Source organism: Bos indicus, chromosome 3 (assembly GCF_029378745.1).
Source record: "Bos indicus isolate NIAB-ARS_2022 breed Sahiwal x Tharparkar chromosome 3, NIAB-ARS_B.indTharparkar_mat_pri_1.0, whole genome shotgun sequence".
Taxonomy (NCBI): domain Eukaryota; kingdom Metazoa; phylum Chordata; class Mammalia; order Artiodactyla; family Bovidae; genus Bos; species Bos indicus.
Window position 1 is genome coordinate 103,793,985 of NC_091762.1, and position 25,498 is coordinate 103,819,482.

Consider the following 25,498-nt stretch of genomic DNA (forward strand, 5'->3'; position numbering starts at 1 on the left):
CGCCCTGCTCCAAATATGGTCCCTGTGACCTCAGACCATTACTGCAGATAGAGCCGTCTTTTCTACAATGGCCGTGTACTCGCGGCAGAGCCGAGAGTTTCTGGAACATACTTAAACGACTGGATTCAAAGAGCGTCGGTTTACGGCGAACCAGTCACTCTGCGGGGGGGATCATGCTAGCTATTAGGAAGCCCCTGTTAAAAATATTGAGGGCGGAGGGCGGGGGTGTACTCCATGGGGACCTGCCTTCCAAGCACAGGACTGTCTGGTTAAGTATTCACGTCTTTTTGTATTGGCCACAAAAAAGATTTAATTTCAACTCACGTTTATTGCGCAAGCTAGGCATTTTATTCTTACAACAGCCATAATTGAGGCTGCCACATAATGTAGATGAAGCCCTTCACCTTCGTTCTTTATTAGGCGTCTGCTATCTCCTGGGGATGGACAAGTTCGCCAGTTGCAGCCTTCTTAAACTCAGCCTAGGGATGAAGGCACAAATTCAAAATGCGACATACCAAACACCCCAGCGCTGCTAATGCACAAAGCGTTTTGGGAGTGGCCGTGGGAAGAAGGTAGCCTACTTCAAGCACATGGAGGTTTATGCAAAGGCACAGAGGGAAGAGATGGGGTCTGGGGAAAATGGAAGTAAAGTAGTTACACAGGACCAGAATGAAGACGCTGGGTTATACAGGAAGGCAGGGTTAAATTAGGAACATTTTATCTGAAACTTGAGGGCAATAGTGAGAAGGGTAATTTTAGAGTTGAAATAGGGACTGGAATTTTTTTTTTTTTGTATTGCTAGGGAGCAGAGAATGGGTTGTTACCTTGGAAGTAGGGAAGCCGCCTAGGCGGCTAGTGTGGTAGTCCTTACCCCATCGGTATCATTTAGGCTGTCAATTCCACCTCCTAAACGCCTCCCTGAATCAGTCATAGAAAATCTCTATATGCCAATCCAGTCCTTATTCCTACTGCTGCTACTCTAATGTAGGCCATCATCATCTAGTGCTCATTGCAGGGGTGGTTGTTTAGTTGCTAAGTCCTGTCCGACTCTCTGTAACCTCTATGGATTGCAGCCCACCATATTGCTCTGTCTGTGGGATCTCCCAGGCAACAATACTGGAGTGGGTTGCCATTTCCTTCTCCAGGAGATCTTTCCAACCCAGGTATCGAACTCATGTCTCCAGCACTGGCAGGCAGGTTCTTTACTACTGAGCTACCTGGGAAGCCCCAGAGCAGGGGTAAGCACACTTTTTCTCTAGGGGTCAGATGATTCCATCTCAACCACTCAACTTTATAGAGCCTGAAAGTAACCATAGGCAATCAGTAAACAAGTGCATCTGTGTTCCCCCCAAAAAGTAACTTATGGAAATTTGAATCTCGTGCAGTTTTTCGTCACAAAATATTTACATTTTCCAACTGTTTAAACCCTTTTCCCCCAACTATTTAAACATTTAAAAATCATCCTTAGCTCATGAACCACTGAAAAATAGAAAATACCTGGCCTGCCAAACTCTGGCTTAGAGCACTGCAGTTATCATTTTTTCTTACTCTAATAGTCCCCATGCCAACATCGTGTTTGAAACCGCCATCTGATCATGACACTGTCTTACTTAAAATCTTTCAGTGACTACACCACCCACAGAATTGTCCAGATTCCTTAATGTGGTTGGCAGGACCTTGCATGACCTCTAGACTTAGCTTCCAATCTTCTTTCACATCCCCTGTCCAACCTTCCAGGTGACCCTTTTACAACTGCTTCCTTTGAATTACTGCATTCTATTCCCTCTGTTCTTCCTTTCTCCTTTGTCTGCTTAATTCTTCATCCTCTGCATCTTGCCTCAGGTGTTACTAGATTAGGAGACCCTTCCTCTCACACACTGTATTGCACTCCTTACATCTTCCCTATAGGACTACCAGTTCCTGAGGCATCTGACATAGTCCCTGACACATGGTATCTTAATGTATTAAATACGGTGTGATGTAGAAAATGGATCGGAGAAGGAGGTGATGGCAGCAGAGGTTATCTAGGCAGCAGTGCCAGTAATCCAAGAGAAAAGGTTTGCAGCCCCAGAGCTGCTATTCATCTGTTCCAGCTCCAGGTGACTTTTGACTGTTAAAAAGAAAATGTTTCTCAAAGGCAATTCTGCCAACACTGAGGACATTTAAAAGTGTGCCTTAGAGGCTTGAGAGCTTTTTTGCAAAGTGGAGTTATAAAGACACTTAGAATAATAGCAGCAGCACCTTTGAGAATAAGTGAGGGACCTTCCCTATGTAACTGCTTCGAAGGGATGGCTTCTCAAGCAGAACAATAAATTCTGTAACATTTGTCTTTAAAGTGTTACTTAGAAGTATCATTACTTACTCATCCAATTACTTTACTAAGCTCTCTCTTCATGCTCAATGCACATGAAGATAGATGAAGGATTTAAGAAATACGAAACTAGTTTTCCTTGTAGCTACATCTACCACTGCAGATGGTACTGAAGCACTGAGGAGAAAGTTCATGTCAAAATTCATCTCCTGTTTCAAGGTGAGAGTTCTCTACACCAGAGTCCCCCTGTCACCCTGAGAGCCCAGGTGACCACAGCTTTGGTGTGTACCTTTAAGTGATGTGAAAAGCCAGTGGGTTCATTCCAAGAATCTCCTCTGCAAAACTTTCACTGGGTCCCCATCTCGTATAGACTCTGGCCCAAGAATATAGTTCCCTTTTCCTAGAAGGCCCTCCCCACCATTATCTCCAGGCTAATTCCAACCAATCTGCCAATCAGATCAGATCAGTCGCTCAGTCGTGTCCGACTCTTTGCAACCCCATGAATCGCAGCACGCCAGGCCTCCCTGTGCCATCACCAACTCCCAGAGTTCACTCAGACTCACCTCCATCGAGTCAGTGATGCCATCCAGCCATCTCATCCTCTGTCATCCCCTTCTCTTCTTGCCCCCAATCCCTCCCAGCATCAGAGTCTTTTCCAATGAGTCAACTCTTTGTATGAGGTGGCCAAAGTACTGGAGTTTCAGCTTTAGCATCATTCCTTCCAAAGAAATCCCAGGGCTGATCTCCTTCACAATGGACTGGTTGGATCTCCTTGCAGTCCAAGGGACTCTCCAGAGTCTTCTCCAACACCACAGTTCAAAAGCATCAATTCTTTGGCGCTCAGCCTTCTTCATAGTCCAACTCTCACATCCATACATGACCACAGGAAAAACCATAGCTTGACTAGACGAACCTTTGTTGGCAAACTAATGTCTCTGCTTTTGAATATGCTGTCTAGGTTGGTCATAACTTTCCTTCCAAGGAGTAAGCGTCTTTTAATTTCATGGCTGCAGTCACCATCTGCAGTGATTTTGGAGCCCCCAAAAATAAAGTCTGACACTGTTTCCACAGTTTCCTCATCTATTTCCCATGAAGTGATGGGACCGGATGCCATGATCTTCGTTTTCTGAATGTTGAGCTTTAAGCCCACTTTTTCACTCTCCACTTTCACTTTCATCAAGAGGCTTTTTAGTTCCTCTTCACTTTCTGCCATAAGGGTGGTGTCATCTGCATACCTGAGGTTATTGATATTTCTCCCGGCAATCTTGATTCCAGCTTGTGTTTCTTCCAGTCCAGCATTTCACATGATGTACTCTGCATATAAGTTAAATAAACAGGGTGACAATATACAGCCTTGACGTACTCCTTTTCCTATTTGGAACCAGTCTGTTGTTCCATGTCCAGTTCTAACTGTTGCTTCCTGACCTGCATACAGATTTCTCAAGAGGCAGGTCAGGTGGTCTGGTATTCCCATCTCTTTCAGAATTTTCCACAGTTTATTGTGATCCACACAGTCAAAGGCTTTGGCATAGTCAATAAAGCAGAAATAGATGTTTTTCTGGAACTCTCTTGCTTTTTCCATGATCCAGCAGATGTTGGCAATTTGATCTCTGGTTCCTCTACCCTTCTAAAACCAGCTTGAACAACAGGAAGTTCAAGGTTCACATATTGCTGAAGCCTGGCTTGGAGAATTTTGAGCATTACTTTACTAGCGTGTGAGATGAGTGTAATTGTGCGGTAGTTTGAGCATTCTTTGGCATTGCCCTTCTTTGGGATTGGAATGAAAACTGACCTTTTCCAGTCCTTGGCCACTGCTGAGTTTTCCAAATTTGTTGGCATATTGAGTGCAGCACTTTCACAGCATCATCTTTCAGGATTTGGAATAGCCAACTGGAATTCCATCACCTCCACTAGCTTTGTTCGTAGTGATGCTTTCTAAGGCCCACTTGACTTCACATTCCAGGATGTCTGGCTCTAGGTCAGTGATCACACCGTTGTGATTATCTGGGTTGTGAACATCTTTTTTGTACAGTTCTTCTGTGTATTCTTGCTACCTCTTCTTAATATCTTCTGCTTCTGTTAGGTCCATACCATTTCTGTCCTTTATCGAGCCCATCTTTGCATGAAATGTTCCTTTGGTATCTCTGATTTTCTTGAAGAGATCTCTAGTCTTTCCCATTCTGTTGTTTTCCTCTATTTCTTTGCATTGATCGCTGAAGAAGGCTTTCTTATCTCTTCTTGCTATTCTTTGGAACTCTGCATTCAGATGTTTATATCTTTCCTTTTCTCCTTTGCTTTTTGCCAATACTTACCTCAAATGTTGCCTCTTCCTTTCACCCCCTATCTCTCCGCCTGCTTCCATAGCACCTTAAACATACCACTACCATTCATGACAATTATTTATTGAGCACTTACTGGCTACTGGGTGCTTACCTCTTCTAGTGCTGGAGACAGCAGTAAAAAAAGACAAGACCAAATTTCCTGCCTTCATAAGGATTCACATTCTAACACTGCACTGAATCCAAACTGCCTAGTCCCTGTCACAAGCACGGGTCACATCTTATTCATTTTCACAGCTCCAGTGCCCAGGACAGACACTGGCATAGAATATAGGTGCCAAGTGTAATTTAATTCGATGTCCCATCGGGGCTGTCAACTCAGGATCCCAGCTGCTCATCCTCCCTCCTGTCTATAATTCTACTCCATTTAGTTACTTCAAGATTTCTCCTCCACAGCCCCTTCTTTCCTGTGTCCCCTGAATCCTGTTTACTTAGCCAGACAGAGTTGCAAATATCCATACAACAGAGGCCCTTGATCATCTCACCATCTTCCTTGACCCCCAGTACAGTGAAATGGCACTTTTAAGCTGGTCCTGTTGTATCAGAGACTTTAGCTTTCTGCTACTCTGCTAGCTACAGTAGCCTGCTGCTAGCAGTTATGAGTCATCCCTGCCATGAGCCAAGAGAACGTAGGAATGGGATAACACACACATTGCCTCATGAAAGGAATACCAGGGAGTTCCCTTCATCTCTTGAACATGATACTCAACGGGATCTTTTTATGTTGGGCTATTTCCTTTCAAAACATATTTTCCAACGCGTGCTACTGTTTACAAGTTACTCGTATATTCATTCTCTTGTTTGACCCTTTCAACAGTACTACAAAATAGTAATATTATCCCCATTTTGCAGATGAGGAGACCAAGGTTCTGAGAGGAGAAGGTCTCAAGACCTCAGCTGTTTAAAAAGTGACTTCAGATTCAAACCAAGATTTTTAACTAAATTATTCCCATTTCATCATGATTAAGCCACATTCTACCAAATGGTCTTCCATCCCCAAATATCTCAAGCTAGTGACCTTTCACCTACAGGCTCTAGAACTAACCAAATGGAACCTATTGGAAACATCTTTGGAACAAATAGTGCTAGAAGGCCCTGGAGCTTTGTCTTGTCTGATTAGCTTTAACCTAAGAGGGGGCTGCTACAACTGCTTATAAATCTGAGGCATCAACTCTGCATAGCGAAAGCCTGCCTCTGGGCAATGCTGGTCTCTGGGGAGAGCCAGTTCTCCTAGCTGGAGCTAAGGCATGAGGAGGTAGGGTATCATTACAACCATTTAAGAAGAACACAACATACAAAGAAAAAAAAAAACAACTTTATTTACAGTTGAAAACTTAAACATAAAATTCTGGGTTTTGCATCTGTGATGCTTCCAAGGTCTCTTTCTTGATCAAATGGGGCAGCAGCCAGCACGGAAGCCAACACAGGGGCCAGTCCAGGTTATCTTACTCAAGAGTATCACATCGAGCAAGGGAAGGCCTCCAGTGGCAGAGGTGGAGGGTCTGCGAGGGATGGAAGAGAGAAGCAGCTCAGAGGGGATCGGCCACGAGAGAAAACACTCGCAGCTCTCCTCTGCACCCCAAACCCTCCTTTCCCCAAAGAGCAGAACCGCTCTGCTTCTTGCCACAGGCCAGACCTTTGGTGCCCTACAGCAGAGTGGAGAGGGATATTACGTAAGACCCAAGGAAGAAGCTATTAATAGTATTTACAGACAATACACTATCTCATTTATTATTTACCCCTCACAATTCTGTGCAGTATATATTATAATTAAGCAAAGGGGAAAACTAGGGTTCCCAGGGGTTTAATGGCCTGATAGTGATGGGGCTTCCTGGTCTACTTGGCTACAAAGTCTGTGTGCTTTCGGCCAGACCTTGATGGCTCTCTGGAGCTCTAGACAAAGAGCAATCCCTTTTCCTTGAAGGTTTTGGGCTCAGGGCTATAGAGAAACGAAAGTCCACACCCTCTGTTTATGGCCTTGGAGTTGGCTGTACTAAAAGAATGGGGTGAGTACACTCAGTTACCACTGAGTGTACCCCTCCCCCCAAACATGGCTAACATTCCCCCTCCTCCAGAGCACAGTGGGTCCTGGCATCATAGCACACGCTCAGACAGAAGTCTAATCCCGGGTCCTCAAGGAGAATGTACAAAAATGTACGAATGTACAAGTTGCATGGTGCTCTGGGACCTCACTGACCTAGAGCCAGACATCCTGGAATGTGAAGTCAAGTGGGCCTTAGAAAGCATCACTACGAACAAAGCTAGTGGAGGTGATGGAATTCCAGTTGGCTATTCCAAATCCTGAAAGATGATGCTGTGAAAGTGCTGCACTCAATATGCCAACAAATTTGGAAAACTCAGCAGTGGCCACAGGACTGGAAAAGGTCAGTTTTCATTCCAATCCCAAAGAAAGGCAATGCCAAAGAATGCTCAAACTACCGCACAATTACTCTCATCTCACATGCTAGTAAAGTAATGCTCAAAATTCTCCAAGCCAGGCTTCAGCAATATGTGAACCGTGAACTTCCTGATGTTCAAGCTGGTTTTAGAAGGGTAGAGGAACCAGAGATCAAATTGCCAACATCTGCTGGATCATGGAAAAAGCAAGAGAGTTCCAGAAAAACATCTATTTCTGCTTTATTATGCCAAAGCCTTTGACTGTGGATCACAAGAAACTGTGGAAAATTCTGAAAGAGATGGGAATCCCAGAACACCTGACCTGCCTCTTGAGAAATCTGTATGCAGGTCAGGAAGCAACAGTTAGAACTGGACAAGGAACAACAAACTGGTTCCAAATAGGAAAAGGACTACGTCAAGGCTGTATATTGTCACCCTGTTTATTTAACTTATATGCAGAGTACATAATGAGAAACGCTGGACTGGAAGAAACACAAGCTGGAATCAAGATTGCCGGGAGAAATATCAATAACCTCAGGTATGCAGATGACATCACCCTTATGGCAGAAAGTGAAGAGGAACTAAAAAGCCTCTTGATGAAAGTGAAAGTGGAGAGTGAAAAAGTGGGCTTAAAGCTCAACATTCAGAAAACGAAGATCATGGCATCCGGTCCCATCACTTCATGGGAAATAGATGAGGAAACTGTGGAAACAGTGTCAGACTTTATTTTTCTGGGCTCTAAAATCACTGCAGATGGTGACTGCAGCCATGAAATTAAAAGACGCTTACTCCTTGGAAGGAAAGTTATGTCCAACCTAGATAGCATATTCAAAAGCAGAGACATTACTTTGCCAACAAAGGTTCGTCTAGTCAAGGCTATGGTTTTTCCTGTGGTCATGTATGGATGTGAGAGTTGGACTGTGAAGAAGGCTGAGCGCCGAAGAATTGATGCTTTTGAACTGTGGTGTTGGAGAAGACTCTTGAGCGTCCCCTGGACTGCAAGGAGATCCAACCAGTCCATTGTGAAGGAGATCAGCCCTGGGATTTCTTTGGAAGGAATGATGCTAAAGCTGAAACTCCAGTACTTTGGCCACCTCATGCGAAGAGCTGACTCATTGGAAAAGACTCTGATGCTGGGAGGGATTGGGGGCAGGAGGAAAAGGGGACGACAGAGGATGAGATGGCTGGATGGCATCACTGACTCGATGGACATTAGTCTGAGTGAACTCTTGGAGTTGGTGATGGGACAGGGAGGCCTGGCGTGCTGCGATTCATGGGGTTGCAAAGAGTCGGACACTACTGAGGGACTGAGCTGAACTGAACTGGAACCTAAGCTCTAATCCCTGCCCAGGCACTTTGTGAGTAGGCATGGTCCCTGCTTCAAGGAATTCTGAGTCTAGAGAAAACCAGACCAACACATTCATGATACACTGTGTTAAATGTGGGAATAGAGACATGAACCAAGTATGGTGGGTACACCCAGGAAGGGACCAGGGAATGATTCATAAACTGACGTTAGCCACACGCTCCTGGGAAGGACTGGAGGAACTAGGATTAGTTAAAACTGCAGATACACAGTATGTATTTCTGTGTATCTGAATTTTATATTGTAAAATACATGCCCAATGTAGAAAATTCAAGCATATACATAAACTGAAAAGAAAGTCTTCAGTTATCTCTACTCTGCAGAGGTAACCATTACTACCAGTCAGCAATCCATCACTCCAGTAATTTCTGAAAGAGTAATTCTAAATAGCATCATGTTTATTAATGTACTATATCTTGACTTTGTCCTTTAATGTATCTTAGAAATCTGCCAACACATACAGATGTATTTTTTTCTTTTTAAGGCTATATAGTATTCCATGGACATGATGTATCACTCTGTATACATGCTGGGTTTCAGGGCAGGGAGCTTTGCCTTTGTACTGGAGGGACTGGAATAGAGCCATTCTCTCCTCCCTGCCCTGTACAGTTGGCAGGGCTTCTGACTTTCAGGGCAGGGAACAGTGTTACACACCCAGCAGGTATGCAGATATCTGCTGCCCTGCTCCCTAGACCCGTATTTCCGTGGAACCTCTCTGTCCAGACTGCTGCAGGGGCATCTCACTGGCCTCCAGCCTGTCCTCCACACTTCTGAATAAAGAAAGTCAGTAATGGTATTCTTCTGCTCAAAAACCTTGAGTGGCTCCCCCTGGCCTGGTTCTTTTTGGACAGTCAGGCCACCGTTTGGTATCTCAGAAGCATGGTGGACTCTCACCCTCGGGTGGGAGGGGGCTGGAGGGAGTTGTACATACTGCCTAAAGCTCAGCCCCACCGTGGAGTTAACGTATGAATACATCAGCCTGCGCCGGTTCTTAGGTCTGTCCTGGCCTCCTGTAGCCTCGCCTCTATTTGCTTTTCACACCTTGCTTTGGCTGTACTGAATTACTTGTAGTCTCCCTAACACTTCCTGCTGTTTCCTGCGGTTTGTACCTTTGCTCATGCTATTCCCTGTGCCTGGAATGCTCTCCCATTTTAGCTACCTGACAAGCTCCATTCTTGTACTCAGCTGAAACATCTCTCCTGCAGTCTTCCTAAACACTCCAGGCAGACACGAGTATTCATTTTCCTTCATCTTAAAATCTCTAGTCCGGTGCTTTATTGTCCTGTAATTTTCAGTTTCCCTAAGAGACTGAGTTCCTTGAAGGCAAGAACTGGGCTTTCCAAGTTTGTAGCCTCACCTGCAGCATGGAGCCTATCTTAATTAATTAGTTCTTAGTTGTGAAATGAATGAAAGTTAGCCAAGGTGTCTAACCAAGGTGTCTTTCAGCATCTTCCTCTACAGGAATGTATCACATCTACAGGAAATCCCAGGTTGGGATGTGGACTTAAGTTTGAGAAATACTGCCTAGGAGGACTTAAACTCAGTCATTACAACAGCAGCTTCACATCTCTTATTATAGCCACCATCCACACGTGCAATTAATTTTTAACCTACTGACTATCTGAACTTGAGTAATACCTCATTGTAAGCTATGATAGTGTAAAATTATGTGCTGTGCTAATTATATTTTCTCCTAAGAGACAATACTAAAAAAACATTCATCCAGCACCACCTAAAGCAGGGTTACCCACATTTCTCTGGTAAGAAGCCTCTGAGATGCTTATAACAAACATAGCATCCTGGATCCTACCTCAAATTCACTCAAACTCTTGAGGGGTAGGGGAGGGTGATTGGGAATTGGTAGTCTTAACAAATGCTCCTATGTGATTCTTATCTTCAGGGGAATTTGGGGAACAATGAATTTAAAGAAAGATCTCTACTGCTTGACAGCATCAGATCTGGGGATCACAGAGAGACTAGCAGAGCACAGCCACTCTTTCCCAAGAGACTCTCCGGCTTTCAAAACAGAGGTTCCACCACCCCGACACCTCCGCCATGTGGCTGTAAGTAGCCAAGAACCCAGTGCACTCTACAGCAGGAAAATCCTGTTTTGAAAGCCTGAGAGTCTCCTGGAAAAGAGTGGCTGTGCACTCTGACAGCCCTGCTAGTCCCTCTGTGATCCCCAGATCTGGTGCTGTCAAGCAGTAGAGATCTTTCTTTAAATTCATTGTTCCCCAAATTCCCCTGATGATAAGACTCAGGCTTCCCTGATGGCTCAGTTGGTAATGAATCCCCCTGCAATGCAGGAGACCCCAGTTCTATTCCTGGGTTGGGAAGATCCGCTGGAGAAGGGATAGGCTGCCCATTCTAGTATTCTTCGGCTTCTCTTGTGGCTCAGCTGGTAAAGAATCTGCCCACAATGAGGGAGACCTGGGTTTGATCCCTGGGTTGGGAAGATCCCCTAGAGAAGGGAAAGGCTACCCACTCCAGTATTCTGGCCTGGAGAATTCCAAGGACTGTTTAGTCCATGGAGTCGCAAAGACCTGGACATGACTGAGCAACTTTCACTTTCAAACAAATTCATAATAAAAAGCTTTCAAAGGACCCACTGAGATAAAACCTAGGTTTCTGCATCTAGAGTTGTATATTAATAGAAAACTTCATTTTCACTACAACCAAGGTCAGGATCTAAGATAAAGCACAAAAGTTGTGAAAGGAAGGACTTCATAGGAGGTACAGCTGATTGAGTGACTTCACCTGTGAAGACAGGTGTCTCCTTCCTACATTCCTCTATTTCTAGCGCCTAGGCACAAGGCCTCAAATGCCTGATAAGTGAATTCTTGATTTGAAGGCAGTAGATTCCTGCTGGACTGATACCATCAAAAGATTATCTCCTTCTGTGTCTTTTCTGATTGGAACATGGTGAGTTCTCAATTAAAAGACAGGCTGTCATTTCCCTGTGGCCTTGCTACTCAGTGTCAGCATCAACTGAGAGCTGGTCAGAAATGCAAAACCTCAGGTCCCATCCAGACTGACTGAGTCAGAACCAGCATGGTAACAAGACCTCCCAATGACTCATATGTGCACTAAAGTTTGAGAAATACTGCCTGCTGCTGCTGCTAAGTCGCTTCAGTCGTGTCCGACTCTGTGTGACCCCATAGACAGCAGCCCACCAGGCTCCCCCGTCCCTGGGATTCTCCAGGCAAGAACACTGGAGTGGGTTACCATTTCCTTCTCCAATGCACGAAAGTGAAAAGTGAAAGTGAAGTCACTCAGTTGTGCTGACTCTTAGCGACCCCATGGACTGTAGCCTACCAGGCTCCTCCGTTCATGGGATTTTCCAGGCAAGAGTACTGGAGTGGGGTAGGAGGATTTAAAAACATCATCTATACTGGCGGTGAAACATTATTCCACCCAGACACTACCTGAGGGATCTGAAATACTCCTTTAGAAATTAAGAGATATTTGTAACTTTACAGCTGGAGAGAAACATGATGGAAGGATACCATACTCCTGGGGGAATTACTCACCTCTTTTCCCCACTTTCTCCCAAATCCATTACTCAGAAACCCAAAGTGAGGACCCTATCTGTGCAATGCCTTAAGGTCAGACTACCACTTAGATTCCCTACACTTTGAAACCTACGAGTTTTCAACTTGGTAAAGTTAGATGAGATAATTAAAGTAAGGTTCTTAGCTCAGAATTTGAGCACCAGAAATATTCACTAAATGATACAATTGCTTTTACTCTATTGTCTCTAAATATAAGCTAAGAAAGATTTAATTTTGAGCAAGTCAAGGTTAGAAGACTAAGTTGAAGGTATCACATGTCGCTCTTTAAATTTAATTAAAGTTAAATAAAAATAAAAATTGAGTCCCTCAGTCACAGCAGGCACATTTTCGGTGTTCAACGGTCACATGTAGCTGGAAGCAACCATAATGGACAGCACAGATGCAAAACATTTCCACCATAGCAGAAAGGAATGCCTCCTGGACAGTATGGCTGTAGAGGACCTCTGGAGCATCAAAGGGCACCCGTGGGATTTGTTCTGCTTGGGGTTGTAGGCTGAAAAGAAGGGCTTTTGTAGAGGCAAAGGTTTACATGACGTTCATTCATAGCAGGTGAGGAGAGGAGGGTTGATGATTGCCACCTTCAGAAGACAAACTCCTAACATAGATTTCCAGTAACTTTTTGTAAGGGACTCAGAAAAATGTAGAGAAAAGGCTGCAAACATAAAAGGATTTCAAAACTTTACTGTTTTTAATGATCTTCTGTCCTCCAGTGGTGATCAGTGGTCAGTCTTTAGAAGGAAAAGGACCAATGAGTTCAACTTTAGTTCAGCCCAGAAAAGAGGGGGAGGGGGGATGAACCACAGTGAGGGCATGGGGATAGCAGGTTGAGCCTGGGGCCCCCAGTAGCAGCAGAAAAGACAGTTCAGCGTGTCAACTGGGCCTGAGAAGGGAGCATTTGCTGGACAAGGGTCCACATGAGCTTTCAGCACACACTTGCGCATTCCTGCCCTGGCATTTGCTCACACCAGATCCATGCCTAAAATGCCTGACATTCTCCTTCTCTCTAACTCATGTAATAAATGTTAACTGAATGCTTTTAAGTGCCAGATGTTGTGAACATAAAGTAAGTCGCAGATGGAGGTATGCATAATCGTTAAGATGCTCTAGTATTTGACTAGATCTGCATTTGAAAAAAATGGCAGAATCCAGAAAAATAAATTCTAGATACTTTTGTAAGAAAAACTACAGAAACATTAGGCATTATGACTGAGGGAGTAAGGACCTTCTTAAACAAGATTAAAACACAACACAAGGGAAAAGATTAAAAATTCTGATCTCATCAAAATGAAGAACTTCTCTTTAACAAAGGATATCACCAAAGTTAAGATAAGCAACCCACTGCCAATTTTTTTTTAACATATATTCAGGACAAAATGGCCACAACATAAAAAATAACTAAGGTGCAGAAATGTACACTTGATTCAAGTCAAATTGTATAATTATAAAATTTGTAATTATTCAGATATATGCTACAAATATAGAGCATATCAGTTTTAAGTACTACATACTTTTACATGAATGGTATAGGAAAAGTCTTCCAGACATATGTCAAATGGAAATAAAACGATGAACAAATATTGGGTTGGCCCAAAAGTTCATATGGTTTTTCTGTAACATCTTATGGACATACCTGAACAAACTTTTTGGCCAACTCAATAGTATGATGCCATTTAGGAAAAAACAAAACCTCCCCAAATTAGATTGGCAAAGAAAAGGCCCCATGGACGTACATTAGACTGATACAGCAGTTACCTCTGAGAGCAGTGGGATGGGGATGCAGATGGGGGTGGGGGGCAAACTGTCAAGGAGAGGGGAGCTTTAGCTGCTCTGTGTGAAAATTTTCAGGTGAATTATGTTGCTTTCCTAACTAAAAATAAATAACCAAATGAAATATGTGAATCCTGATGGGATTTCTTTAAGAGCTAGAAAAGTTACTTTGTGGATAACTGGGGAAGTTTGAACTTGTATATCAGACAATATTATTGTGGTTATGCACAATGTTCTTATTTTTAGGAGTCACTTGCTGAAGTATTTAGGGGTAAGGTGTCAAGAAGTCCTCCAACTTCCAGATGGGAAAGAAATGAAGTAAGGGAAAGAAAGGAAAGAAGAAGACAAAGAGACAAAAGCCAAAGCAAAATGCTACAAAAAAGATGTTCAATATTGGCAAATTTAGGGGAAAAGTATATAGGTTTCAATGTACTATTCTTCCAATTATCCTGCAGGTTTGAAAATTTAAAGAAAAAAAAAGGAAAGAAAGGCAAAGCACTACCATCCTTTACCTAGCTGGACGTGCTCAATTTCTTTCTTGAACTCATACTAACACTTAACAACATCACTCATATTACTAGTGATCACTTCTTTTTTTTTTTGGCTGCACCGGGTCTTAGCTGCAGCATGGAGGATCTAGTTCCCTGACCAGGGATTGAACCCTGCACCCTGCATTGACAGCGCAGAGTCTTAGCCACTGGGCCACCAGGGAAGTCCCTAGTGATCACTTCTGAGAATGTGTTTTTATTCCCCATAAGCTCCTAAAAGGTGGAGGCATCGTTCACTTTTTCTCCCACTCTCCATGTCCAATGTCCAGCACAGAGTGGGCGGTGAGTAGCAAGCCTAGGTAGGAATTGAGTCTTTGTGGGCTGAGAAATGTGTCACATTCACCTCTGACTCTGGCAAACACAAAGTCATGACCTGGGACTGCAGCATCAGTTCTGATGAGAAGCTTGACAAGAGAGTCTTCTGGCTGCCCAGGCTGCTCCCAATCACCCAGGACTGCAGCCAGGTCTTTCTAAGTGGGACTACTGAATGAAATGAGTGTCTAACAGTGCTGTCACAAAGTGTCTGATGGTTTTCAGGTTGATAGTTTGTAAACTATAATGTGTTAGAAAAATGAAGTGTCCCACTCAACCTTTCTCTTTTGATCCTTACAGTGACCCTGGGAGACAGGCATTATCACCATCGGACAGATGAGAAAAACAGGCTCAGGGAAGGGAATCGACTTCTCTCAGGTCACACAGAGAGAAAATGTGCTCAATCCCACATCTTCAAGTCTAAAGTGCTTTCCACCAGACCGTGCTGCCCTCTCTGGGATCCTGACTCCTGATCAGGAAAGACACACTTACCTGATTCAGTCTCCCTCTGGACTACATCTCCCCACACTGTGAGATCACCACAGGCAGCTTGGGTTTATTGTTAGGGCCTGTGGGAACATTCTAGGAGAGAAAGCACAGTGGTGATTCCTCCACTCTGACACCCCTCACCACACACTTACCCATGCCTGCCAGCCCCTGTGCTAAGGACTGACGGCTCACAGGCTGATCTGACAGGAATATAATACAGATCAAAGAGAAAATGTATAATCTCAAAAATAAAAAAATAAAAAAAACTCCACCCATCAAACTCATGACATATAAAAATGTAATAAGTTATAAGACAGAGTAGAGGACACAGCATGAGCAAAGACTGGGGCAGGAAGGAGCAAGAGGCGGGATGTGTATACATATTTAGGGCCGGGCTAGCAGCCTGATGTGACTAGAACACGGAAGTGGCAGCGGCAGAAGGGGCAAAAGAAATCATGGAGAGGGAGGCAGGGACTCAGTCATGAAGAACCTTGAATACAATGCTGAGGAGGATTGCATCAAGTAGGTGAAAGAGTCAGCAGAGGCCAAAGCTCAGTTCGCACAAGAGAGGCTAACTTAGGGCCCAGAACCCTTGGGAGGCACACGGTCTCTCCTCCCCATGAAGACTGGCCAAACAAGTTCTCCAGCTCCTCAATACTAGTCAGGTAGTACGAGGCCAGAATGGCTGAGACAGAGGAGATCAGCACCACAGGACTCACCTCAATCTTTCTCATCACCAAAAGTCCATCAATGATTTTTCCTGTGGGAAGAGTATGAGCTGGACTTGAGTACTCTCATTTGCATAGTATTTTCCAGCCCCGCAAGGCCCATTCTCAGCCATTATCTTATTTGAACCTCAGACTAACATTACAAAATTAATATTCAGTGGAAATGAAATGTTTCCCAAGGTCACAGGTAGTAAGGAGCAGAGTTAGGGCTCATATCTAGGTCAAAACAATTGCAAAGCCCCACTGCACCATGCTGCCCATGCGGTATTTCTTAATGCTGCCATCCCCCGCAGACACACCCATACCTACACAGTCACATTGCCCAGGTGGCTACTCACTACATCATATGGCCCTCTCGTCATCCCCTCTAACCACATATCCTCCCCACCCACCACAGCTTCCACCTTCCTGACTTCCAGGACAGTTACACCCGTCGAGCACAAGAGTTGGGGGACCAGCTCCTTTAGAAGCTCCACTCTGGGTGAGGGGACCTGGACTAGGACAGGAACAGGACTCACCGAACACCACGTGCTTCCCATCTAGCCAATCACACTTAGAGCAGGTGATGAAAAACTGGCAGCCATTTGTGCTGGGACCACTGTTTGCCTGATGGAAACCAAACAGACACATTGTGAGTTTTCCTGGCCATGTTAGCTGAAGGGCCAAACTCCCTAAAAGAGACTATAGCCCTGACTCCTCTGTGCTCTTTCAGCAAATCTGACTGAGCATCGACTGTGAGCCAGGGTCTGACCTAGGACCCAAGGACACAGAGAGGAACAGAATACACAATTTCTGCCCTCAAAGAGCTAGACCCTTCAATAACTACACATGTCTCCTACAGTGTGAATTTTATAATGGAAAAAATTGCTAATGGAATCTGATTTGCTGTATTTAGGCCAGTACTGGCAATAACTGGATCACACTTCAAGAATTAGCTACCAGCTCACAAAAAGCCCGTCACTTGGGCCATAAACTGTTTTGTCTGAATGGCTCTGTACTTTCCCGAAATAATGGTAATAAAAAAATTTAAGGTGAAAGAAGTTGCCATGCTAGAAAAAAGATTCTGTTTAATTAATGACGTGCTTTTTACAGCTATACCCCAAATCCTTTATTGCTGAATTCTATAGGAAAAATTAGTTTTTAAAATTGAGGATCTGAAATTCTCCAGCCATATCCCTTCCCTTTTCCTCTCTTGAAATTGTTTTTGTATCATTACACTTCACAATACATTATATAATGACAACACAAAGCAATCAGCAAACCCATGTCATGTTTCAGCAGCACTGGCTTACCAGGTGCCTGTGTAACTATGTGAATATTTCACTGCATACTTCCCTTGTTTTGGAAAAAACTGAGTAGAAAAAGGAAAACTGAAAGCACCAGTACTATTCAAGGCACAGGTCTCATAAAAGTAATGCTATGGAAACAACACTGGACACCATCAGGTCACTAGCCTTCAGTGGATGTTTAATGGATTTAAGTTAGTTGAGTCTGTGTTTAACACTGAAGGAATGAAAATTTGTATGAAATACATTAAAGACTTTGTCTAGAAGGGATTTCACTTCATATTTTAGAAATTCCCCATGTGAGATGAGAGACTATTTTTGGTTTTTGTTCACGTATGTAGGAACATCTCACATTAGCAAGGACTGCCTGAGCCAGTGAGAACAGACCTAACTCTGGAATGAGGACAGACTCCTCAGTGGTCCCACTTCTTCCTTCCTTCTTCTCTTCTCTCCGCCCCCCCCCCCCCCCCTCTTATTTTTCCAATCTATCTACCTTGCTGCTCAATGTATAAACATTTATTAGTAGGCAGGTAGGAAAACAGTCATACGACATGTGTTTTTTGTCAGTCATTTAGCCAGTCTTCCAGGCAGAATAGCTTACTGGTTCAGAGAACAAGCTCTGGAGCCAGATGATCTATCTTGAATCCCAGCCCCACTACTGGCTGTGATCTAGTTTAGCTGCATAACCTCTCTATGCCGCTGTTTCCTCATTTGCACTATCTCAAAGGGATGCTGAGGATTAAAATGAATTAATGCAAACAAAGTTGTTGCTGAGAATATGCTCAACATTAGCCTTTATTCTGCGTATCTTTCAGTCATTCATCAGTATCTGCTCAGCACCTTTCTGTATCAGGTAGTCAGGCTAGGAGATCAATGCGACTCAGTCTCTGCTCTTGAGGAACTCATCATGATTTAGTGGAGAATGGAAGCAATTGTGCTACAATTGCTACAATTAAAACAACTGTGCTACAGGATGGTGACAACACAGCTTAACCAGTGTCAGCCTGAAGGCAGCAGAAAGCAAAGTTTCCTTCCACTTTTTTCTGACCCCTCCCCAGATGCTAACAGAGCGGCACACACCTAGAGGGGTTCCAATCCTCATGACGACAACCCAAGCCCACCTAAGCCCCTTTGGCACGGTACCATGCTTGCCCAGCCTGACTTTTCTAAAAGGAGGTTTGTACACTGTCTGTTACGCCAGGCTCACCCAAGTGTCATGGCAGCCTCCTAACTGGCTTCTCTGCCCCAGCCTCTTCATTCCTATCTGCCACTCAAACACTGCAGCCAGGATCTTCGTTTTAAAACACAAAGTCGACCAGTCCTGCTCAAAAAAGTGTATGGCTTTCCACATTCCATGAAATCAAATCCATATAACCTCATCCTTATTCTGGCATTTAGAGCCTTTCAGGAGCTAGACCCACCTGCCTCTCCAGTGGTCTCTACTAGTTCATTCCCTGTCCCATCCACAACCTATGTTCTCATACCTTCCTCACTTTCTGGCCCTTGCCCATGCCACCCTACTATTTCAGGGTCACATATCTTCTGTCTAGGCTGTTTTACCTGGTAGAGAACTTCTCTGGATCTTTGCAGCAATTACTCTCATTCTTTGGGGCCCTCATAGTACCCTTACATACACTGAGGTGACCTCCCCTTAGTACCCTGATGGCATGAATTATACACTGGACTCATCACTCAGCATGTGTGCTTCCCCCTTAGAGGGCAGGGATCGGATCTGTATCCTCAGGCCTTACCACGAGGCCTAAAACAGTGGATGTCAACAATTTTTACTTGACGGATGCCTGAGTGGATGAGTGGAAGAATGGGGAAGCAGACAGGGAATGTGCTTGTAAACAGTGGGTCTGGGGGAGTGAGGGTTGGGGAACTGACAGAGGGAAATAGGTGATGACAAGAGGGAGGGAGAGGGTTGGACAGTGAGAAGGAAGCAGGGTGAGAGGGGTAAGGGCAAATGAGGGGTGAGGGGTAAGTAAGGAGAAGTGAAGGGGGAATAAGCAGGGATGTGTAGCTGGGGGGCTAAAGCAGGTGGGCAGGGGGACGGAGAGAGGAGCAAGATGTTTGAGTGGGGTTGTAAATGGGCAGGCAGGGTCCTGGGAGTAGGGAGAAGGAGTGGTGTGTGACCTGAACATGGGGACCGGCCAGCAGGCAGTGTGAGGGAGAGTCAGGGGCGAGTGGCGTGACGGGTGTGTGAGCACTGGGTCTTGACAGCTCAGCCGGCTGCATTCTAAGCAGCAAGGCTGGGTGCCCAGCCACATGTCCTGGCTCACACAAAGTAAGAAAACACACAGCAGAGTTTGCGTTTGGTTCCCTGGCTGGCTAGTGGGTCCAGGCCAAAAAATCAAACCAGACTGAGGAAAGAGGTGGGCAGGCAGAGCTGAGTCCTGGGTCAGGCAAGGGAAGGAAAGCATTTCCTTCTATCCCAAGAGACTGTGCCACGCCTCAGAGGGACCCAGAATTCAGCTGGCTGTAAACCTAGCCCCAAACATTGACTGGTCCTCACTTACCATGGAAAGAAGGCCTGGAGCTGAGTGTCTAAGCTTAAAATTTTCATCTGCAAATGGCCCCCGGTAGATACTGGCAACTCCGGTACCATCTCCCTGAGCAGAGAGAAGGGAAGTGTTAATGACTTGCGAGTGTCGGCTCTCAGAGCTCATAGGAAACAGCTGCTGCACCCGAAGCCTCCATGCTTTAAAGTCTTCTTACTCCTGCAGGTCACTTTGGGAGCCACACCTCTTTAACCCTCTCCTGTAATCAAAACCAGCCCCATCCAAGGCACGTGCAGCCCACAACTTGGCTAGGGCACCTCACTGAGGGGAAAAAAAAAAGGTCACACAGCTGGGCCTCTAGAAAGGTGGGATAAGACACAAACAAAGCAGAGGATAGGAAACAGTGATTACATATGTAATCAGTGCCCTTTCCAAAGACTCTCTTGCCTGCAGTCGTGTATGAGAATCCATTTAACTGACTACTTCCCCTCTCCTCTCAACTATGCAGGTGGGTGGGCTCTTGGAAGTCTAGTCTGTATGACAAGATACCATCCTTCTGGCTAAAGTCGAGGTGAGGGGAATTTGAGGGGAGAATGTAGGGCCAATCAGAGTTCCTTCTATGGGAAGCAGGAAATAGAATATCTACTCTCTGGAGACTGAATCTGTGCCGTGCAAATCTGGAAGTTGCAGGTGACTATCTTCGGCAAGGTGGGCTGGAGAAGAAAAAGACACTGCAATACACGTGTAGAAAGCTCGAGAAACAGAAAGGAAGGACTGCTTGGTTCTGTGACTCTCCAGTTCCTAGACCTATTTCCTCCTTTGGCTTCCACGAAACACCTTGTCATAACCCTATTTGTGTTATCCCTCTGCTCTTTCAACAACTCCATGGAACATGCATTATCATCCTCCCCATTTTTCAGGTGAGTGAACTTCAGTCAGGATAATAAAGCAACCTGACCAAGGCTTTGCTGTAGTACCTTAAACAGAACCCCAGGGGTTTAAAGTTAATATTGAGAGACTACCAAAGACCAATCTCTTCCAGCCAGTTAGTAAACAAAAAGAATATTGGGTACATGATGGGATGTGAAAACGCTGACTGAGTGCAGAATCAAGGGGCCCTTACTGGAGCAAAGACCACTAAAGGGGATTAATGTAAGTCAGGGAAGGGAAAAAACTCTCAAACTGTTTGATTAAAAGTTATTGATACAACCAAGCTCTGTATAGTGGAAAGATGGGCTTTGAGTTCCAGATCTATCATTTATGAGCTGGGGAAGTCACTTATCTTTGAGCCCCAGTTTCCTCAACTATCAAGTGAAAATGATATCACCTACTCCTTACAACATTGGAAAAAGATGCAATAATAGCGTCTATGAGAAAAACTTTTTGCAATCCACACAGCTCTGCGTAAATGTGAGCTATTGTATCTTTGTCGTTATTGTTGTTTCATCACTAAGTCATGTCTGACTCTTGTGACCCTATGGATGTAGCCTGCCAGCTCCTCTGTCCATGGGATTTCTTTAACTACACATAAATACACACATACATATAGAAGGAAGAGAAAACATGTTCCTTTCCAATTTAAAAAAAAATACCTAGAGAAAAGATCAGTTAATACATCATTCACTATAATCATACTATCTACTGTGCTCCAGAAGCCAGAGTAGGGAAAATGACCAAATTAATTTGCAGGACAAAAAACAGAAAGCAACTTAAATCTTCCATGATAGTGGACTGATCAAATAAATTCACTGTCTTTTCCTAAGGGAACAGTAAGGAGTTATTAGCAAGAATGTTTTGGAAGAAGATAGTGACAAGGGAAAACACAATGACTGAGCACAAATTTTTAAAAGTTGAAATCTGTTAAAAGTTATATCTGACACACAAATCTTCGCAACAATAAGATGGGCAATTGCCAAGAGTATATTCCTTGAGACGATTTACTTTCATTTTTGTATTTTTGTTTCGCAACCAGAAAAAAAAACACATTACTTTTTAAATTTTAAAACACATTATTAAAACAAACAGGCAAATATTCTTAGTCCAACTTTAGAAGGTCTCAAATTCCGCTTCTACCTCTTGCTCATTCTATTTTTTCTGCCCTAAGGGTGGCTCTGAGTAGTTTCTTCTCTCTGACAGACTTCTGGCTGACTAACTGCTAACTCTAGAGCAATTAGTAAGTGATCACATGTGCCTGGCAATGACCCATAAGAAGTTGGTCCTATCCCTGCTAAGACAATATAGCAGTATAGAAACCTTTGAGAAGAAAAGAAAAGAACGCAGAGAATAGCATATTAGCTCTTCTTACCTGCCAATAAAAAAGGATATGGTCACCCCAAGCCCTGCTCCAATCAGTTGTGGCCAGGGGTTGCAAACTTAAATGCCTACAGGAGTAGGTGACATAAAGAAGGGAAGCCAGTGGTGGGAACTGGTGAAATAATAAGGACATACCCGTCTGGTGATTGCAGCCATGAAATTAAAAGACGCTTACTCATTGGAAGCAAAGTTATGACCAACCTAGATAGCATATTCAAAAGCAGAGACATTACTTTGCCAACAAAGGTCTGTCTAGTCAAGGCTATGGTTTTTCCAGTAGTCATTTATGGATGTGAGAGCTGGACTGTGAAGAAAGCTGAGTGCCGAAGAATTGATGCTTTTGAACTGTGGTGTTGGAGAAGACTCTTGAGAGTCCCTTGGACTGCAAGGAGGTCCAACCAGTTCATTCTAAAGATCAGTCCTGGGTGTTCTTTGGAAGGAATGATGCTAAAGCTGAAACTCCAGTACTTTGGCCACCTCATGCAAAGAGTTGACTCACTGGAAAAGACTCTGATGCTGGGAGGGACTGGGGGCAGGAGGAGAAGGGCACGACAGAGGATGAGATGGCATCACCGACTGAATGGACATGAGTTTGAGTGAACTCTGGGAGTTGGTGATGGACAGGGAGGCCTGGTGTGCTGTAATTCATGGGGTCACAAAGAGTCGGACACGACTGAGCGACTGAACTGAACTGAACCCGTCTAAAGGGAGCTGTTACTTGACTCAACCAATTGTTGCTGCATGAGAAACACAGGCCAAGTGCACCCCTACTTTTCAGTTGTAACAGAGAAAACAAAACTCCAGAACTTTCCGGTAAAATTTCCCAGTTTACAACATCATACAGATGAAACAAAGCATATCTGTTTCTGATTCAGCCCCAAATCTGCTACTTTGTAAACTTATCTGGGTAGGAAAGATAGAAATCTTAAAAAACTCCTAGGAGTCAAACTAAATATACATGTAAAGGATAAAGAATGTCTCCCAGATCCAAGAAAACAGCAACATGACTAACCAAATGATATTAATAAGACAGATCATTAACAGAAATGGGTGGATAAGGATAAACATTTAGGTTTAAGAAAGCATAAATGTGGTTTATTCAGAAACCTGCAAGGTTGGGGGAAGCGAAGGAGGCTTGAAATGGGGATGCATACAATCTCATTTCAAGAAAAATCATGCTTAGCAATGAAGGATTAATTCAATGGGTTCTCCTAGTGAATAGGGAAAATATCCTTCCAGAACTCTGATTCCTTGCCCACTAATGAACTTGATTAAAAAAATAACAACTCACCTTTCCAGGCACTGGGATACCAAAAGTGAATGGGAAATAAGGGCATAAGCATTTAGCTCACTGGAAAGGGACTTGCCCCCATTTAGAAAAAATAACTGTAACTGATTTCTAGCTAAATTCCATGTGACCAATTAATTTGGGTCTGTCATGGATCACCTACAGGTATGCTGGGAAAGTCAGTTCCCAGCCCTAAAAGACTGAGATTTGGAAGTCAGTCCATTCTGAAGGAGATCAGCCCTGGGATTTCTTTGGAGGGAATGATGCTGAAGCTGAAACTCCAGTACTTTGGCCACCTCATGCGAAGAGTTGACTCAATGGAAAAGACTCTGATGCTGGGAGGGATTGGGGGCAGGAAGAGAAGGAGACGACAGAGGATGAGATGGCTGGATGGAATCACTGACTCGATGGACATGAGTTTGGGTGAACTCCGGGAGTTGGTGATGGACAGGGACGCCTGGCGTGCTGCGATTCATGGGGTCGCAAAGAGTCGGACACGACTGAGCAACTAGACTGAACTGAACTGAACTGACTTAATCAAAGTGCTGATATACCATCTAGTGATGCAATGAGTAGCAGCCATCACAGGATATTTCCATTCTCACCTCCTCCCCCAGCAAACTTGGCTATTGTTCTCAGGTCCCTGAGGAGCAGCTTCAATAACAACAACAAAAACAAAAGTTATAGATCCTTAATAGGAAAGGAACAATACTTACATTAACAAAATCTCCACCCTGAATCATGAAATCTTTTATGACCCTGAAACAGAGAACAAAGGATCCTAGGAGAAGATTCTGTGGTTTGGAATTACATTAATTTCAAAATATAATGTTTATCACTTTGGTTTTAGTAAGTCCTTAAATCAACGGTTGAGTTCACAAAAACATCCCTTCTCAAGAACTAAGAATTATGCTATGGTTTTGTTTTCCTCTGAAGAGACTAATCCCCCAAGGAAGTAATTCTAAACCATACTAATAGTAATTTTAAAAGTCCCCCAGGATGGCTTGCCAAAGGCCTTACCTGTGGAAGGTGCTCCCCTTGTATCCTATCGGAACCCCATCTTTTCTATAAGCAAAAAGAAAGAGACTTGAGATGGTAACAGGTAAACACAGGCCTTTCAAGTTTACCATACAGTCGATCCAGAGACACTCTTCTAGAGATGGTCGGGAGAAGAGAGACGAAGAAGGCAAATGAACTGACGACAGACCCATAGTAATACCTTCTATTACTGTCACCAGCAATCATTCAAGGCCTGTCGGTGATTCCCCAATACCCTCACTGCAGCCTCAGGACAGCCCTCAGGAGCAAGCAGATAAGTAACCACGTCAGAGACTGACCTGAATTCTCCTGTGCAGAACTGCCTGAAAAGGAAAAGAGTGAACGACTCAGTCGCCATGGCATCACAACTCCGAGCGCCCCTAACTTCGGCGGGAAGGGGAGACGTCGGCGCTAGCCAGCCCACCAATCGGCTGGTTAGACGTCCAGGCATACAGATGAACAAAAACTGAAAAGGGGACGGTCAAGACTATTCAGAGCGATACCCAGAGAAGTCAGATATCAAGGACGGTGAATGAACGGATAGAGGTAGGCAGAAGATTCCACAGACAGGCCCAGCTTCTCGTTTGGTTTATCCAGCAAAGAACATCTTCTTACCTAAAATTCTCCGCCGTCTTAGGCACAACGTCTGCAAAGAGCTCAATCTTCATACGACCAACTTCCTGCAACCGGCGAGAGACGTTCAGAAAGCCCAGTCCAAGCCCGTGAAGGCTTCACCGAACAGGGAACCCTCGGGCCCCCATGCCGCTTGGTCTCTCCCACCTCCGCCTCCATAGCCTACTCTTCCGTTCCACCCGGTCCCTCCACCAGCGGGGCGCTAGGATGCGCAAGACTCCTCCTTTTCCTACTCCCTCACCCCCGCCCCGCAGGTCGGTAAGTGCTGGTTCGATTTCACTTTTTGGCTTCCCGAATTTGCTACACCTGAGGAGGTGATCTGCCTGCCATACCGCGTGCACGTTCCCTTTGGCATCGGGCTGACTGGCTGCCAAGACCTCACCTGGCCGCCAATGCTGACATCAAAGAATACCACGGGATTGACAGGGCTTGAATTTGCCACCGCCATGCCTCTGACCCGGAAGCAGAAGTCGGGACTGCGGGGTGCCGGCGATCGTATGCCCCTGCTCGGCCGGGAGGCGTTTATTTCCGGTGCAGGCGCAGGAAGAGCCGGGGGCGGCAGGCCCCGCCCCCGGAAGCTCTCCGCCTTTGACGCCAAACTGGGCGCTGC

At 44.6% G+C, this 25,498-nt stretch overlaps 1 protein-coding gene across 6 annotated transcripts; it reads right to left on the reverse strand.

Moving 5' to 3' along the window:
• Nucleotides 1-308: 308 nt before the first annotated feature.
• On the reverse strand, nt 309-25,403 carry PPIH (peptidylprolyl isomerase H). Of its 6 annotated transcripts, none has more exons than XM_019957699.2 (10): nt 25,271-25,403; nt 24,871-24,935; nt 24,555-24,578; nt 24,238-24,282; nt 23,934-23,976; nt 19,635-19,727; nt 16,348-16,435; nt 15,821-15,861; nt 15,105-15,194; nt 309-479 (listed from the first exon to the last, which is right to left on the reverse strand). In XM_019957699.2, the coding sequence occupies exons 1-9, from the start codon at nt 25,334-25,336 to the stop codon at nt 15,126-15,128; spliced, it is 534 nt and encodes a 177-aa protein (XP_019813258.1). In that variant the 5' UTR covers nt 25,337-25,403; the 3' UTR covers nt 309-479; nt 15,105-15,125. The 6 variants fall into 6 exon arrangements, with proteins under 6 accessions (XP_019813258.1, XP_019813257.1, XP_070642829.1 ...); XM_019957698.2 differs by lacking the exon at nt 309-479 and adding an exon at nt 5,946-6,152; XM_070786728.1 differs by lacking the exon at nt 309-479 and adding an exon at nt 5,946-6,152 and having other exon boundaries at nt 25,221-25,300.
• Between the last annotated feature and the right edge of the window lie 95 nt (nt 25,404-25,498).